This window comes from Oncorhynchus masou, chromosome 14 (assembly GCF_036934945.1).
Source record: "Oncorhynchus masou masou isolate Uvic2021 chromosome 14, UVic_Omas_1.1, whole genome shotgun sequence".
Taxonomy (NCBI): Eukaryota; Metazoa; Chordata; class Actinopteri; order Salmoniformes; family Salmonidae; genus Oncorhynchus; species Oncorhynchus masou.
Genome location: NC_088225.1, coordinates 37,083,087 through 37,098,378, shown reverse-complemented (window position 1 = coordinate 37,098,378; position 15,292 = coordinate 37,083,087). Strand labels below are relative to the sequence as shown.

General features: G+C 43.0%; 1 protein-coding gene across 1 annotated transcript in view; it reads right to left on the bottom strand.

Moving 5' to 3' along the window:
• Positions 1-2,495: 2,495 nt before the first annotated feature.
• The window catches only part of LOC135553892 (putative uncharacterized protein DDB_G0290521), a 111,486-nt gene continuing 98,689 nt past the window's right edge, over positions 2,496-15,292 (bottom strand). Inside the window, exon 5 of the mRNA XM_064985818.1 lies at positions 2,496-2,724. Within this exon, the coding sequence (XP_064841890.1) occupies positions 2,496-2,724 (229 nt within the window). The remainder of the gene's footprint in view (positions 2,725-15,292) is intronic.

The following is a 15,292-nucleotide window of genomic DNA, read 5'->3' as shown; positions in this document are numbered from 1 at the left end:
ATTAGGCTTTATGAAGGATACTGTGTTAGATTAGGCTTTATGAAGGATACTGCGTTAGATTAGGCTTTATGAAGGATACTGCGTTAGGCTTTATGAAGGATACTGTGTTAGATTAGGCTTTATGAAGGATACTGCGTTAGGCTTTATGAAGGATACTGCATTAGATTAGGCTTTATGAAGGATACTGCGTTAGATTAGGCTTTATGAAGGATACTGCGTTAGGCTTTATGAAGGATACTCCGTTAGGCTTTATGGAGGATACTGCAGTAGGCTTTATGAAGGATACTGCGTTAGGCTTTATGAAGGATACTGCGTTAGGCTTTATGAAGGATACTGCGTTAGATTAGGCTTTATGAAGGATACTGCGTTAGGCTTTATGAAGGATACTGTGTTAGATTAGGCTTTATGGAGGATACTGCATTAGGCTTTATGAAGGATACTGCGTTAGATTAGGCTTTATGAAGGATACTGCGTTAGGCTTTATGAAGGATACTGCATTAGATTAGGCTTTATGAAGGATACTGCGTTAGGCTTTATGAAGGATACTGCGTTAGGCTTTATGAAGGATACTGCGTTAGATTAGGCTTTATGAAGGATACTGCGTTAGGCTTTATGAAGGATACTGTATTAGATTAGGCTTTGAAGGATACTGTATTAGGCTTTATGAAGGATACTGTATTAGATTAGGCTTTGAAGGATACTGTATTAGGCTTTATGGAGGATACTGCGTTAGGCTTTATGAAGGATACTGCGTTAGGCTTTATGAAGGATACTGCGTTAGGCTTTATGAAGGATACTGCGTTAGATTAGGCTTTATGAAGGATACTGCGTTAGGCTTTATGAAGGATACTGCGTTAGGCTTTATGAAGGATACTGCGTTAGGCTTCATGAAGGATACTGCGTTAGATTAGGCTTTATGAAGGATACTGTGTTAGATTAGGCTTTATGAAGGATACTGTGTTAGATTAGGCTTTATGAAGGATACTGCGTTAGATTAGGCTTTATGGAGGATACTGTGTTAGATTAGGCTTTATGGAGGATACTGCGTTAGATTAGGCTTTATAAAGGATACTGCGTTAGATTAGGCTTTATGAAGGATACTGCGTTAGATTAGGCTTTATGGAGGATACTGTGTTAGATTAGGCTTTATGGAGGATACTGCGTTAGATTAGGCTTCATGAAGGATACTGCGTTAGGCTTTATGGAGGATACTGCGTTAGGCTTTATGAAGGATACTGCGTTAGATTAGGCTTTATGGAGGATACTGTATTAGATTAGGCTTTATGAAGGATACTGCGTTAGATTAGGCTTTATGAAGGATACTGCGTTAGATTAGGCTTTATGGAGGATACTGCGTTAGGCTTTATGAAGGATACTGCATTAGGCTTTATGAAGGATACTGCATTAGGCTTTATGAAGGATACTGTGTTAGATTAGGCTTTATGAAGGATACTGCGTTAGGCTTTATGGAGGATACTGTATTAGATTAGGCTTTATGAAGGATACTGCGTTAGATTAGGCTTTATGGAGGATACTGCGTTAGGCTTTATGAAGGATACTGCATTAGGCTTTATGAAGGATACTGCATTAGGCTTTATGAAGGATACTGCATTAGGCTTTATGAAGGATACTGCGTTAGGCTTTATGAAGGATACATAATAATAAGTGTTTGATTAATGTGTCTCTGCTTATTTGTGGTTCTCCCGTTATTATTCTACATGCTTTAAGTGCCGTTTTAACTGTACAAAAACTATATTAAACTATATTAACCTATACAAAAACTATATTAAACTATACAAAAACTATATTAACCGATACAAAAACTATATTAAACTATACAAAAACTATATTAAACTATACAAAAACTATATTAAACTATACAAAAACTATATTAAACTATACAAAAACTATATTAACCTATACAAAAACTATATTAAACTTTACAAAAACTATATTAAACTTTACAAAAACGATATTAAACTATACAAAAACGATATTAAACTATACAAAAATTATATTAAACTATACAAGCGGCACTTGTCGAGCCACTCTTGCTTTCCTCTCATATGGGTGCTAACAAGCTAGCTAGCAAGCTAGGTAGTGCTTCGGATCAACAACCATTATCAGCCAATGGTGAGCTTTGATTGGTCACACCCGATACGATGTTGCAAAGGATTTGCTTAAAGTTACGCTTTCCCCAACCTTAATGGTGCCCATGTGCTCGGATCGCTGAACGGTCCCCCAGCCCACACCGCTGCCCTCGCTTCCCTTTCCATTGAAACTGAATGGCCTCCGATGTTTCACTGCGTGAAGCCGCTGCAGATCTGAAGGCATTTGTTACTCTGCATTTACACAAGGAAGTGGCAAAGACTAACTTTTTTTATTGAAATCCACCGCGATATCACAATGCGAGTGGCCAATCAAAGCTCACCATAGCATCCAACCCCTACTGGATTGGCTGACAATGTTTGTTGATACACTACCTAGCTTGCTTGTTAGCTTGTTAGCACCCACGTGGGGGCGAGGTCAGCGTGGCTGGGCGGGAGGTCAGCGTGGCTGGGCGGGAGGTCAGCGTGGCTGGGCGGGAGGTCAGCGTGGCTGGGCGGGAGGTCAGCGTGGCTGGGCGGGAGGTCAGCGTGGCTGGGCGGGAGGTCAGCGTGGCTGGGCGGGAGGTCAGCGTGGCTGGGCGGGAGGTCAGCGTGGCAGTGCGGGAGGTCAGCATGACTGGGCGGGAGGTCAGCGTGGCAGTTTTATATTTCTGTAATGGTCCAGAACTAGTGGTTTACTAGCTGTGACGGCTGGTAGAACTAGTGGTTTACTAGCTGGTAGAACTAGTGGTTTACTAGCTGGTAGAACTAGTGGTTTACTGGCTGGTAGAACTAGTGGTTTACTGGCTGGTAGAACTAGTGGTTTACTGGCTGGTAGAACTAGTGGTTTACTGGCTGGTAGAACTAGTGGTTTACTGGCTGGTAGAACTAGCGGTTTACTGGCTGGTAGAACTAGCGGTTTACTGGCTGGTAGAACTAGCGGTTTACTGGCTGGTAGAACTAGCGGTTTACTGGCTGGTAGAACTAGCGGTTTACTGGCTGGTAGAACTAGCGGTTTACTGGCTGGTAGAACTAGCGGTTTACTGGCTGGTAGAACTAGCGGTTTACTGGCTGGTAGAACTAGCGGTTTACTGGCTGGTAGAACTAGCGGTTTACTGGCTGGTAGAACTAGCGGTTTACTGGCTGGTAGAACTAGCGGTTTACTAGCTGTGACGGCTGGTAGAACTAGTGGTTGTGTTGGTGTATTCAGACTGTGTACGGTTATTGCACCAGTATGGATAGATATGGGTGTGTAGCATCCTTCGCTGAGCCCCCTCTGCTTCACTGACTAGACTGCTATCATCCCAAACTGTGTTCCACTGTGTACACCTGGACCCTGAGTAGTTGATGGTCTTTATTGCTATCATCCCAAACTGCGTTCCTCTGTGTACACTTGGACCGTGAGTAGTTGATGGTCTTTATTGCTATCATCCCAAACTGCGTTCCTCTGTGCACACTTGGACCGTGAGTAGTTGATGGTCTTTGTTATCATCCCAAACTGCGTTCCACTGTGTACACTTGGACCGTGAGTAGTTGATGGTCTTTATTGCTATCATCCCAAACTGCGTTCCTCTGTGTACACTTGGACCGTGAGTAGTTGATGGTCTTTATTGCTATCATCCCAAACTGCGTTCCTCTGTGTACACTTGGACCCTGAGTAGTTGATGGTCTTTATTTCTATCATCCCAAACAGCATTCCTCTGTGTACACTTGGACCCTGAGTAGTTGATGGTCTTTATTGTTATCATCCCAAACTGCATTCCTCTGTGTACACTTGGACCGTGAGTAGTTGATGGTCTTTATTGTTATCATCCCAAACTGCGTTCCTCTGTGTACACTTGGACCGTGAGTAGTTGATGGTCTTTATTGCTATCATCCCAAACTGCGTTCCTCTGTGTACACTTGGACCGTGAGTAGTTGGTCTTTATTGCTATCATCCCAAACTGTGTTCCTCTGTGTACACTTGGACCGTGAGTAGTTGATGGTCTTTATTGCTATCATCCCAATCTGTGTTCCTCTGTGTACATTTGGACCGTGAGTAGTTGATTTTATTTATTTATTTTATTTCACCTTTATTTAACCAGGTAGGCAAGTTGAGAACAAGTTCTCATTTTCAATTGCGACCTGGCCAAGATAAAGCAAAGCAGTTCGACACATACAACGACACAGAGTTGCACATGGAGCAAAACAAACATACAGTCAATAATACAGTATAAACAGGTCTATATACGATGTGAGCAAATGAGGTGAGATAAGGGAGGTAAAGGCAAAAAAAGGCCATGGTGGCAAAGTAAATACAATATAGCAAGTAAAACACTGGAATGGTAGATTTGCAATGGAAGAATGTGCCAAGTAGAAATAAAAATAATGGGGTGCAAAGGAGCAAAATAAATAAATAAATTAAATACAGTAGGGAAAGAGGTAGTTGTTTGGGCTAAAATATAGGTGGGCTATGTACAGGTGCAGTAATCTGTGAGCTGCTCTGACAGTTGGTGCTTAAAGCTAGTGAGGGAGATAAGTGTTTCCAGTTTCAGTGCTTTTTGTTGTTCGTTCCAGTCATTGGCAGCAGAGAACTGGAAGGAGAGGCGGCCAATGAAAGAATTGGTTTTGGGGGTGACTAGAGAGATATACCTGCTGGAGCGTGTGCTACAGGTGGGAGATGCTATGGTGACCAGCGAGCTGAGATAAGGGGGGACTTTACCTAGCAGGGTCTTGTAGATGACCTGGAGCCAGTGGGTTTGGCGACGAGTATGAAGAGAGGGCCAGCCAACGAGAGCGTACAGGTCGCAGTGGTGGGTAGCATATGGGGCTTTGGTGACAAAACGGATTGCACTGTGATAGACTGCATCCAATTTGTTGAGTAGGGTATTGGAGGCTATTTTGTAAATGACATCGCCAAAGTCGAGGATTGGTAGGATGGCCAGTTTTACAAGGGTATGTTTGGCAGCATGAGTGAAGGATGCTTTGTTTTGCGAAATAGGAAGCTAATTCTAGATTTAATTTTGGATTGGAGATATTTGATGTGGGTTTGGAAGGAGAGTTTACAGTCTAACCAGACACCTAAGTATTTGTAGTTGTCCACGTATTCTAAATCAGAGCCATCCAGAGTAGTGATGTTGGACAGGCGGGCAGGTGCAGGTAGCGATCGGTTGAAGAGCATGCATTTAGTTTTACTTGTATTTAAGAGCAATTGGAGGCCACGGAAGGAGAGTTGTATGGCATTGAAGATACATGATGATGATGATGATGATGATGACTAGTGCACTACTTTGGACCAGAACTTATGGCACCCTGTTCCCTATGTAGTGCACTACTTTGGACCAGAACTTATGGCACCCTGTTCCCTATGTAGTGCACTACTTTGGACCAGAGCTTATGGGGCATTCTGTTTTGAGAATAGGGTGCTGTTTGGGATGTCGTAGCAGCAGGGTGAGATGAGGTGGACTTATTCAGTGGACAGAGCAGAGCAGAGCAGAGCAGAGCAGAACAGCAGAGCAGAACAGCAGAGCAGAACAGCAGAGCAGAACAGCAGAGCAGAACAGCAGAGCAGAGCAGAACAGAGTCTGCATTAAGGACAGAACAGAGCAGAGCAGAGCAGAGCAGAGTCTGCATTAAGGACAGAACAGAGCAGAGCAGAGCAGAGCAGAACAGAGTCTGCATTAAGGACAGAACAGAGCAGAGCAGAGCAGAGCAGAACAGAGTCTACATTAAGGACAGAACAGAGCAGAGCAGAGCAGAGCAGAGTCTACATTAAGGACAGAACAGAGCAGAGCAGAGCAGAGCAGAACAGAGTCTACATTAAGGACAGAACAGAGCAGAACAGAGCAGAGCAGAACAGAGTCTGCATTAAGGACAGAGCAGAGCAGAACAGAGCAGAGTCTGCATTAAGGACAGAGCAGAGCAGAGCAGAGCAGAGCAGAGTCTACATTAAGGACAGAGCAGAGCAGAGCAGAGCAGAGTCTGCATTAAGGACAGGACAGAGCAGAGCAGAACAGAGCAGAGTCTGCATTAAGGACAGGACAGAGCAGAGCAGAACAGAACAGAGTCTACATTAAGGACAGAACAGAGCAGAACAGAGCAGAGCAGAGTCTACATTAAGGACAGAGCAGCAGAGCAGAGTCTACATTAAGGACAGAGCAGAACAGAGCAGAGCAGAGCATTAAGGACAGAACAGAGCAGAGCAGAACAGAGCAGAGTCTACATTAAGGACAGAACAGAGCAGAACAGAGTCTACATTAAGGACAGGACAGAGCAGAGCAGAGCAGAGCAGAGTCTACATTAAGGACAGAACAGAGCAGAACAGAGTCTACATTAAGGACAGAACAGAGCAGAACAGAGTCTACATTAAGGACAGAGCAGAGCAGAACAGAGTCTGCATTAAGGACAGAGCAGAGCAGAACAGAGTCTACATTAAGGACAGAGCAGAGCAGAACAGAGTCTGCATTAAGGACAGAACAGAACAGAACAGAACAGAGTCTACATTAAGGACAGAACAGAACAGAGCAGAACAGAACAGAGTCTGCATTAAGGACAGAACAGAGCAGAACAGCAGAGCAGAGTCTACATTAAGGACAGAACAGAGCAGAACAGTCTACATTAAGGACAGAACAGAACAGAGCAGAACAGAACAGAGTCTGCATTAAGGACAGAACAGAGCAGAACAGCAGAGCAGAGTCTACATTAAGGACAGAACAGAGTCTACATTAAGGACAGGACAGAGCAGAGCAGAGTCTACATTAAGGACAGAGCAGAGTCTACATTAAGGACAGGACAGAGCAGAGTCTACATTAAGGACAGAACAGAGTCTACATTAAGGACAGGACAGAGCAGAGCAGAGCAGAGTCTACATTAAGGACAGAACAGAGTCTACATTAAGGACAGAGCAGAACAGAACAGAACAGAGTCTACATTAAGGACAGAACAGAGCAGAACAGAGCAGAGTCTACATTAAGGACAGAACAGAGCAGAGCAGAGTCTACATTAAGGACAGAACAGAGCAGAACAGAGCAGAGTCTACATTAAGGACAGAACAGAACAGAACAGAGCAGAGCAGAACAGAGTCTACATTAAGGACAGAACAGAACAGAACAGAGTCTACATTAAGGACAGAACAGAACAGAGCAGAGCAGAGTCTACATTAAGGACAGAACAGAACAGAGCAGAGCAGAACAGAGTCTGCATTAAGGACAGAACAGAACAGAGCAGAGCAGAACAGAGTCTACATTAAGGACAGAACAGAACAGAGTCTGCATTAAGGACAGAACAGAACAGAGTCTGCATTAAGGACAGAACAGAGTCTGCATTAAGGACAGAACAGAGTCTGCATTAAGGACAGAACAGAGTCTGCATTAAGGACAGAACAGAGCAGAACAGAGTCTACATTAAGGACAGAGCAGAGCAGAACAGAGTCTGCATTAAGGACAGAACAGAACAGAACAGAACAGAGTCTACATTAAGGACAGAACAGAACAGAGCAGAACAGAACAGAGTCTGCATTAAGGACAGAACAGAGCAGAACAGCAGAGCAGAGTCTACATTAAGGACAGAACAGAGCAGAACAGTCTACATTAAGGACAGAACAGAACAGAGCAGAACAGAACAGAGTCTGCATTAAGGACAGAACAGAGCAGAACAGCAGAGCAGAGTCTACATTAAGGACAGAACAGAGTCTACATTAAGGACAGGACAGAGCAGAGCAGAGTCTACATTAAGGACAGAGCAGAGTCTACATTAAGGACAGGACAGAGCAGAGTCTACATTAAGGACAGAACAGAGTCTACATTAAGGACAGGACAGAGCAGAGCAGAGCAGAGTCTACATTAAGGACAGAACAGAGTCTACATTAAGGACAGAGCAGAACAGAACAGAACAGAGTCTACATTAAGGACAGAACAGAGCAGAACAGAGCAGAGTCTACATTAAGGACAGAACAGAGCAGAGCAGAGTCTACATTAAGGACAGAACAGAGCAGAACAGAGCAGAGTCTACATTAAGGACAGAACAGAACAGAACAGAGCAGAGCAGAACAGAGTCTACATTAAGGACAGAACAGAACAGAACAGAGTCTACATTAAGGACAGAACAGAACAGAGCAGAGCAGAGTCTACATTAAGGACAGAACAGAACAGAGCAGAGCAGAACAGAGTCTGCATTAAGGACAGAACAGAACAGAGCAGAGCAGAACAGAGTCTACATTAAGGACAGAACAGAACAGAGTCTGCATTAAGGACAGAACAGAACAGAGTCTGCATTAAGGACAGAACAGAGTCTGCATTAAGGACAGAACAGAGTCTGCATTAAGGACAGAACAGAGTCTGCATTAAGGACAGAACAGAGTCTGCATTAAGGACAGAACAGAGTCTGCATTAAGGACAGAACAGAGTCTGCATTAAGGACAGAACAGAGTCTGCATTAAGGACAGAACAGAGTCTGCATTAAGGACAGAACAGAGTCTGCATTAAGGACAGAACAGAGTCTGCATTAAGGACAGAACAGAGTCTGCATTAAGGACAGAACAGAGTCTGCATTAAGGGCAGAACAGAGTCTGCATTAAGGGCAGAACAGAGTCTGCATTAAGGGCAGAACAGAGTCTGCATTAAGGGCAGAACAGAGTCTGCATTAAGGGCAGAACAGAGTCTGCATTAAGGGCAGAACAGAGTCTGCATTAAGGACAGAACAGAGTCTGCATTAAGGACAGAACAGAACAGAACAGAGTCTACATTAAGGACAGGACAGAACAGAACAGAGTCTGCATTAAGGACAGAACAGAGTCTGCATTAAGGACAGAACAGAGTCTGCATTAAGGACAGAACAGAGTCTGCATTAAGGACAGAACAGAGTCTGCATTAAGGACAGAACAGAGTCTGCATTAAGGACAGAACAGAGTCTGCATTAAGGACAGAACAGAGTCTGCATTAAGGACAGAACAGAGTCTGCATTAAGGACAGAACAGAGTCTGCATTAAGGACAGAACAGAGTCTGCATTAAGGACAGAACAGAGTCTGCATTAAGGGCAGAACAGAGTCTGCATTAAGGACAGAACAGAGTCTGCATTAAGGACAGAACAGAGTCTGCATTAAGGGCAGAACAGAGTCTGCATTAAGGGCAGAACAGAGTCTGCATTAAGGGCAGAACAGAGTCTGCATTAAGGGCAGAACAGAGTCTGCATTAAGGACAGAACAGAGTCTGCATTAAGGACAGGACAGAACAGAACAGAGTCTACATTAAGGACAGGACAGAACAGAACAGAGTCTACATTAAGGACAGGACAGAACAGAACAGAGTCTACATTAAGGACAGGACAGAACAGAGTCTACATTAAGGACAGAACAGAACAGAGTCTACATTAAGGACAGAACAGAACAGAGTCTACATTAAGGACAGAACAGAACAGAGTCTGCATTAAGGACAGGACAGAACAGAACAGAGTCTACATTAAGGACAGAGCAGAACAGAGTCTACATTAAGGACAGAGCAGAACAGAACAGAGTCTACATTAAGGACAGAGCAGAGTCTACATTAAGGACAGAGCAGAGTCTACATTAAGGACAGAGCAGAGTCTACATTAAGGACAGAGCAGAGTCTACATTAAGGACAGAGCAGAGTCTACATTAAGGACAGAGCAGAGTCTACATTAAGGACAGAGCAGAGTCTACATTAAGGACAGAGCAGAGTCTACATTAAGGACAGAGCAGAGTCTACATTAAGGACAGAGCAGAGTCTACATTAAGGACAGAGCAGAGTCTACATTAAGGACAGAGCAGAGTCTACATTAAGGACAGAGCAGAGCAGAGTCTACATTAAGGACAGAGCAGAGCAGAGTCTACATTAAGGACAGAGCAGAGCAGAGTCTACATTAAGGACAGAGCAGAGCAGAGTCTACATTAAGGACAGAACAGAACAGAGTCTACATTAAGGACAGAACAGAACAGAGTCTACATTAAGGACAGAACAGAGCAGAGTCTACATTAAGGACAGGACAGAGCAGAGTCTACATTAAGGACAGAACAGAGCAGGACAGAACAGAGTCTACATTAAGGACAGAACAGAGCAGAGTCTACATTAAGGACAGAACAGAACAGAGTCTACATTAAGGACAGGACAGAGCAGAGTCTACATTAAGGACAGAACAGAGCAGGACAGAACAGAACAGAGTCTACATTAAGGACAGAACAGAGCAGAGTCTACATTAAGGACAGAACAGAACAGAGTCTACATTAAGGACAGAGCAGAACAGAGTCTACATTAAGGACAGGACAGAGCAGAGTCTACATTAAGGACAGAACAGAACAGAGTCTACATTAAGGACAGGACAGAGCAGAGTCTACATTAAGGACAGAACAGAGCAGGACAGAGCAGAGTCTACATTAAGGACAGGACAGAACAGAGTCTGCATTAAGGACAGAGCAGAGCAGAGCAGAACAGAGTCTACATTAAGAACAGAACAGAGTCTACATTAAGGACAGGACAGAGCAGAGTCTACATTAAGGACAGAACAGAGCAGGACAGAACAGAACAGAGTCTACATTAAGGACAGAACAGAGCAGAGTCTACATTAAGGACAGAACAGAGCAGAGTCTACATTAAGGACAGAACAGAGCAGAGTCTACATTAAGGACAGAACAGAGCAGAGTCTACATTAAGGACAGAACAGAGCAGAGTCTACATTAAGGACAGGACAGAACAGAGTCTACATTAAGGACAGGACAGAACAGAACAGAGTCTACATTAAGGACAGAACAGAGTCTACATTAAGGACAGAACAGAACAGAGTCTACATTAAGGACAGAACAGAACAGAGTCTACATTAAGGACAGAACAGAACAGAGTCTACATTAAGGACAGAACAGAACAGAGTCTACATTAAGGACAGAACAGAACAGAGTCTACATTAAGGACAGAACAGAACAGAGTCTACATTAAGGACAGAACAGAACAGAGTCTACATTAAGGACAGAACAGAACAGAGTCTACATTAAGGACAGAACAGAACAGAGTCTACATTAAGGACAGAACAGAGTCTACATTAAGGACAGAACAGAGTCTACATTAAGGACAGAACAGAGTCTACATTAAGTAAGGGATTTCACCCCCGTAGTGGACAAAAATGAATGGCAAGTTATTGGCATTGACCGAACCATGCACACATTGGCCAATACCACCCAAAGCGGCGTTGATTCATGCAAAGTTTACTGCTATTGCCATATGGGTATTGCCAGTTGTAACACTTCAAAAATCCAACAGGTGGCGATTGCACTCCACCATGGTTTTTCATATTGGTATTGGACTCCAAGTCAACATCCAAAAGCCAAATTTTGAAAAAACGAATTTTTTGAAAAAAACGTATCACCCCTTAAAAAAGTGCTTTCTGGACCGTTTTTCGAAATTCTTTCGCTTTTTTTGACAATTACACATGTATAAGAACTGTATGAAAATACTTTTGTCCAATTTTATTAACATAATTTTTAAAAATTTTTTACTTGCGCATATTGCATATGTTTTGTCCATTTGCAATATGATTTCATAGGAAGTCAGAAGTCAAAAGTCAAAAATTCTTAAATTTCATAAAAAACTTCACACACCCCTAAAAAAGTGCTTTCTGGACCGTTTTTCGAAATTTTTTCGCATTTTGTGTCAGTTACACACGTATAAGAACTGTATCAACATACTTTAGTCATATTTTATTATCATTATTTTTTTTATTTTTTTTACTTGCGCATATTGCATGTCTTTTGTCCATCTGCAATATGATTTCATAGGAAGTCAGAAGTCAAAAGTCAAAAATTATTAAATTTCATAAAAAACTTCACACACCCCTAAAAAAGTGCTTTCTGGACCGTTTTTCGAAATTTTTTCGCATTTTGTGTCAGTTACACACGTATAAGAACTGTATCAACATACTTTAGTCATATTTTATTATTATAATGTTTTTGTTTTTTTTTGCTTGTGCATAAGGCATATGTTTTGTGGGGGCCAAATGTCATAAGAAATTTGACATGCTCAAAAATCCTTCAGAAATGCAAAATTGACTGGCCTGATGAACTCGGGATGGCCGGGCAGTGATTGTTGTTCCTTTCAATCACTCGTGGTGTTGATTTCATCATGTCCATTTGTTTATGTTTTCTCACTTTTGCAAAGTCACTGTGCATTTGCCATATGGTTAACTGGGCATTCACCATCACCAATTTGTCATGCCATAAAAATCATGCAGGAATGCCAAATTGACTGGCCCGATGAACTCGGGATGGCTGGGCAGTGATTCTGGTACCTCTCCATCGCTCGTTTGGGTTGATTTCAGAATGTCGCTTTTGGTGATGGTACCTCACTGTTAAAACATATTGCAAATGTTCCTTACTTTTTCAAAGTCACTGAAAATTTTTGCAGGAATGCCAAATTGACTGGCCCGATGACCTCGGGATGGCTTGGCAGTGATTCTGGTACCTCTCCATCACTCGTTATGGTCGATTCCAGAATGTCCATTTGGTGATTTTTCTCACTCTTTCAAAGTCACTGTGCATTTGCCATATGGTTAACTGGGCAGTCACCATCACCAATTTGTCATGCTATAAAAATCATGCAGGAATGCCAAATTGACTGGCCCGATGACCTCGGGATGGCTGGGCAGTGATACTGGTACCTCTCCATGGCTCGTTTGGGTTGATTTCAGAATGTCGCTTTTGGTGATGGTACCTCACTGTTAAAACATATTGCAAATGTTCCTTACTTTTGCAAAGTCACTGAAAATTTTTGCAGGAATGCCAAATTGACTGGCCCGATGAAGTCGGGATGGCTTGGCAGTGATTCTGGTACCTCTCCATCGCTCGTTTGGGCTGATTTCAAAATGTCCATTTGGTGATTTTTCTCACTCTTTCAAAGTCACTGTGCAGTTGCCATATGGTTAACTGGGCAGTCACCATCACCAATTTGTCATGCTATAAAAATCATGCAGGAATGCCAAATTGACTGGCCCGATGACCTCGGGATGGCTGGGCAGTGATACTGGTACCTCTCCATGGCTCGTTTGGGTTGATTTCAGAATGTCGCTTTTGGTGATGGTACCTCACTGTTAAAACATATTGCAAATGTTCCTTACTTTTGCAAAGTCACTGAAAATTTTTGCAGGAATGCCAAATTGACTGGCCCGATGACCTCGGGATGGCTGGGCAGTGATACTGGTACCTCTCCATGGCTCGTTTGGGTTGATTTCAGAATGTCGCTTTTGGTGATGGTACCTCACTGTTAAAACATATTGCAAATGTTCCTTACTTTTGCAAAGTCACTGAAAATTTGTGCAGGAATGCCAAATTGACTGGCCCGATGAACTCGGGATGGCTTGGCAGTGATTCTGGTACCTCTCCATCACTCGTTAGGGTCGATTCCAGAATGTCCATTTTGTGATTTTTCTCACTTTTGCAAAGTCACTGTGCATTTGCCATATGGTTAACTGGGCAGTCACCATCACCAATTTGTCATGCCATAAAAATCATGCAGGAATGCCAAATTGACTGGCCCGATGACATAGGGATGTCTGGGCAGTGATACTGGTACCTCTCCATGGCTCGTTTGGGTTGATTTCAGAATGTCGCTTTTGGTGATGGTACCTCACTGTTAAAACATATTGCAAATGTTCCTTACTTTTGCAAAGTCACTGAAAATTTTTGCAGGAATGCCAAATTGACTGGCCCGATGAACTCGGGATGGCTTGGCAGTGATTCTGGTACCTCTCCATCACTCGTTTGGGTTGATTCCAGAATGTCCATTTGGTGATTTTTCTCACTCTTTCAAAGTCACTGTGCATTTGCCATATGGTTAACTGGGCAGTCACCATCACCAATTTGTCATGCCATAAAAATCATGCAGGAATGCCAAATTGACTGGCCCGATGACATAGGGATGTCTGGGCAGTGATACTGGTACCTCTCCATGGCTCGTTTGGGTTGATTTCAGAATGTCGCTTTTGGTGATGGTACCTCACTGTTAAAACATATTGCAAATGTTCCTTACTTTTTCAAAGTCACTGAAAATTTTTGCAGGAATGCCAAATTGACTGGCCCGATGACCTCGGGATGGCTGGGCAGTGATACTGGTACCTCTCCATGGCTCGTTTGGGTTGATTTCAGAATGTCGCTTTTGGTGATGGTACCTCACTGTTAAAACATATTGCAAATGTTCCTTACTTTTGCAAAGTCACTGAAAATTTTTGCAGGAATGCCAAATTGACTGGCCCGATGAAGTCGGGATGGCTTGGCAGTGATTCTGGTACCTCTCCATCGCTCGTTTGGGCTGATTTCAGAATGTCCATTTGGTGATTTTTCTCACTCTTTCAAAGTCACTGTGCATTTGCCATATGGTTAACTGGGCAGTCACCATCACCAATTTGTCATGCTATAAAAATCATGCAGGAATGCCAAATTGACTGGCCCGATGACCTCGGGATGGCTGGGCAGTGATACTGGTACCTCTCCATGACTCTTTTGGGTTGATTTCAGAATGTCGCTTTTGGTGATGGTACCTCACCGCTTAAACATATTGCTAATGGACAAGAGTCACCTGCAAGTCACTGTCCATCAGTCAATTTGATATCATTCAAAGCTAACTATTGGAGGCACTGTCAGTCTCTACGCACCCCAATGATACGTCCCTCCATCCATGTTGTGTATCTGTGTGATTTAGTTTTCCTTTGAATTTTTATGGGAAAAATGACTGATTTACAGTTCATGGGGGTTGCCTAATCATATATATGAAGTTTTGGAAAGATCTGATTTTTTTAACCCCTCCAAACAGCCCATGAGACACCAATTATGGCACTTCCGGTTGGCACAGGAAGCTGTAACTCAACATACATCCTCATTGGGGTATTCCATTAGAGAATCTTGAGTTTTAAGTCTTTACCATTAAAACTGACTGATTTACACAGGGTTCAATGCACTATGTCCATCAAATTGCAGGCAGTGTATGGGTATACACTTTTAGGGCGATTTGGACCACTTCCGGTTGGTCCAGGAAGCTTAGAATCGACACAGGTAGACCTTATAGTGGTCTGATGGACTGGTACCAAAGACAGGTTCATACAACATTCATAACCCATATAGACTCCAGGTTGTATTTAGTGGAGCAGCCAATATATTCCTATGGGGAGAGAAGTCAATGAACACTGTTTTTATGTAAACACCTTCTTTTGACTGTGAAGGGTTAATGTCACACGG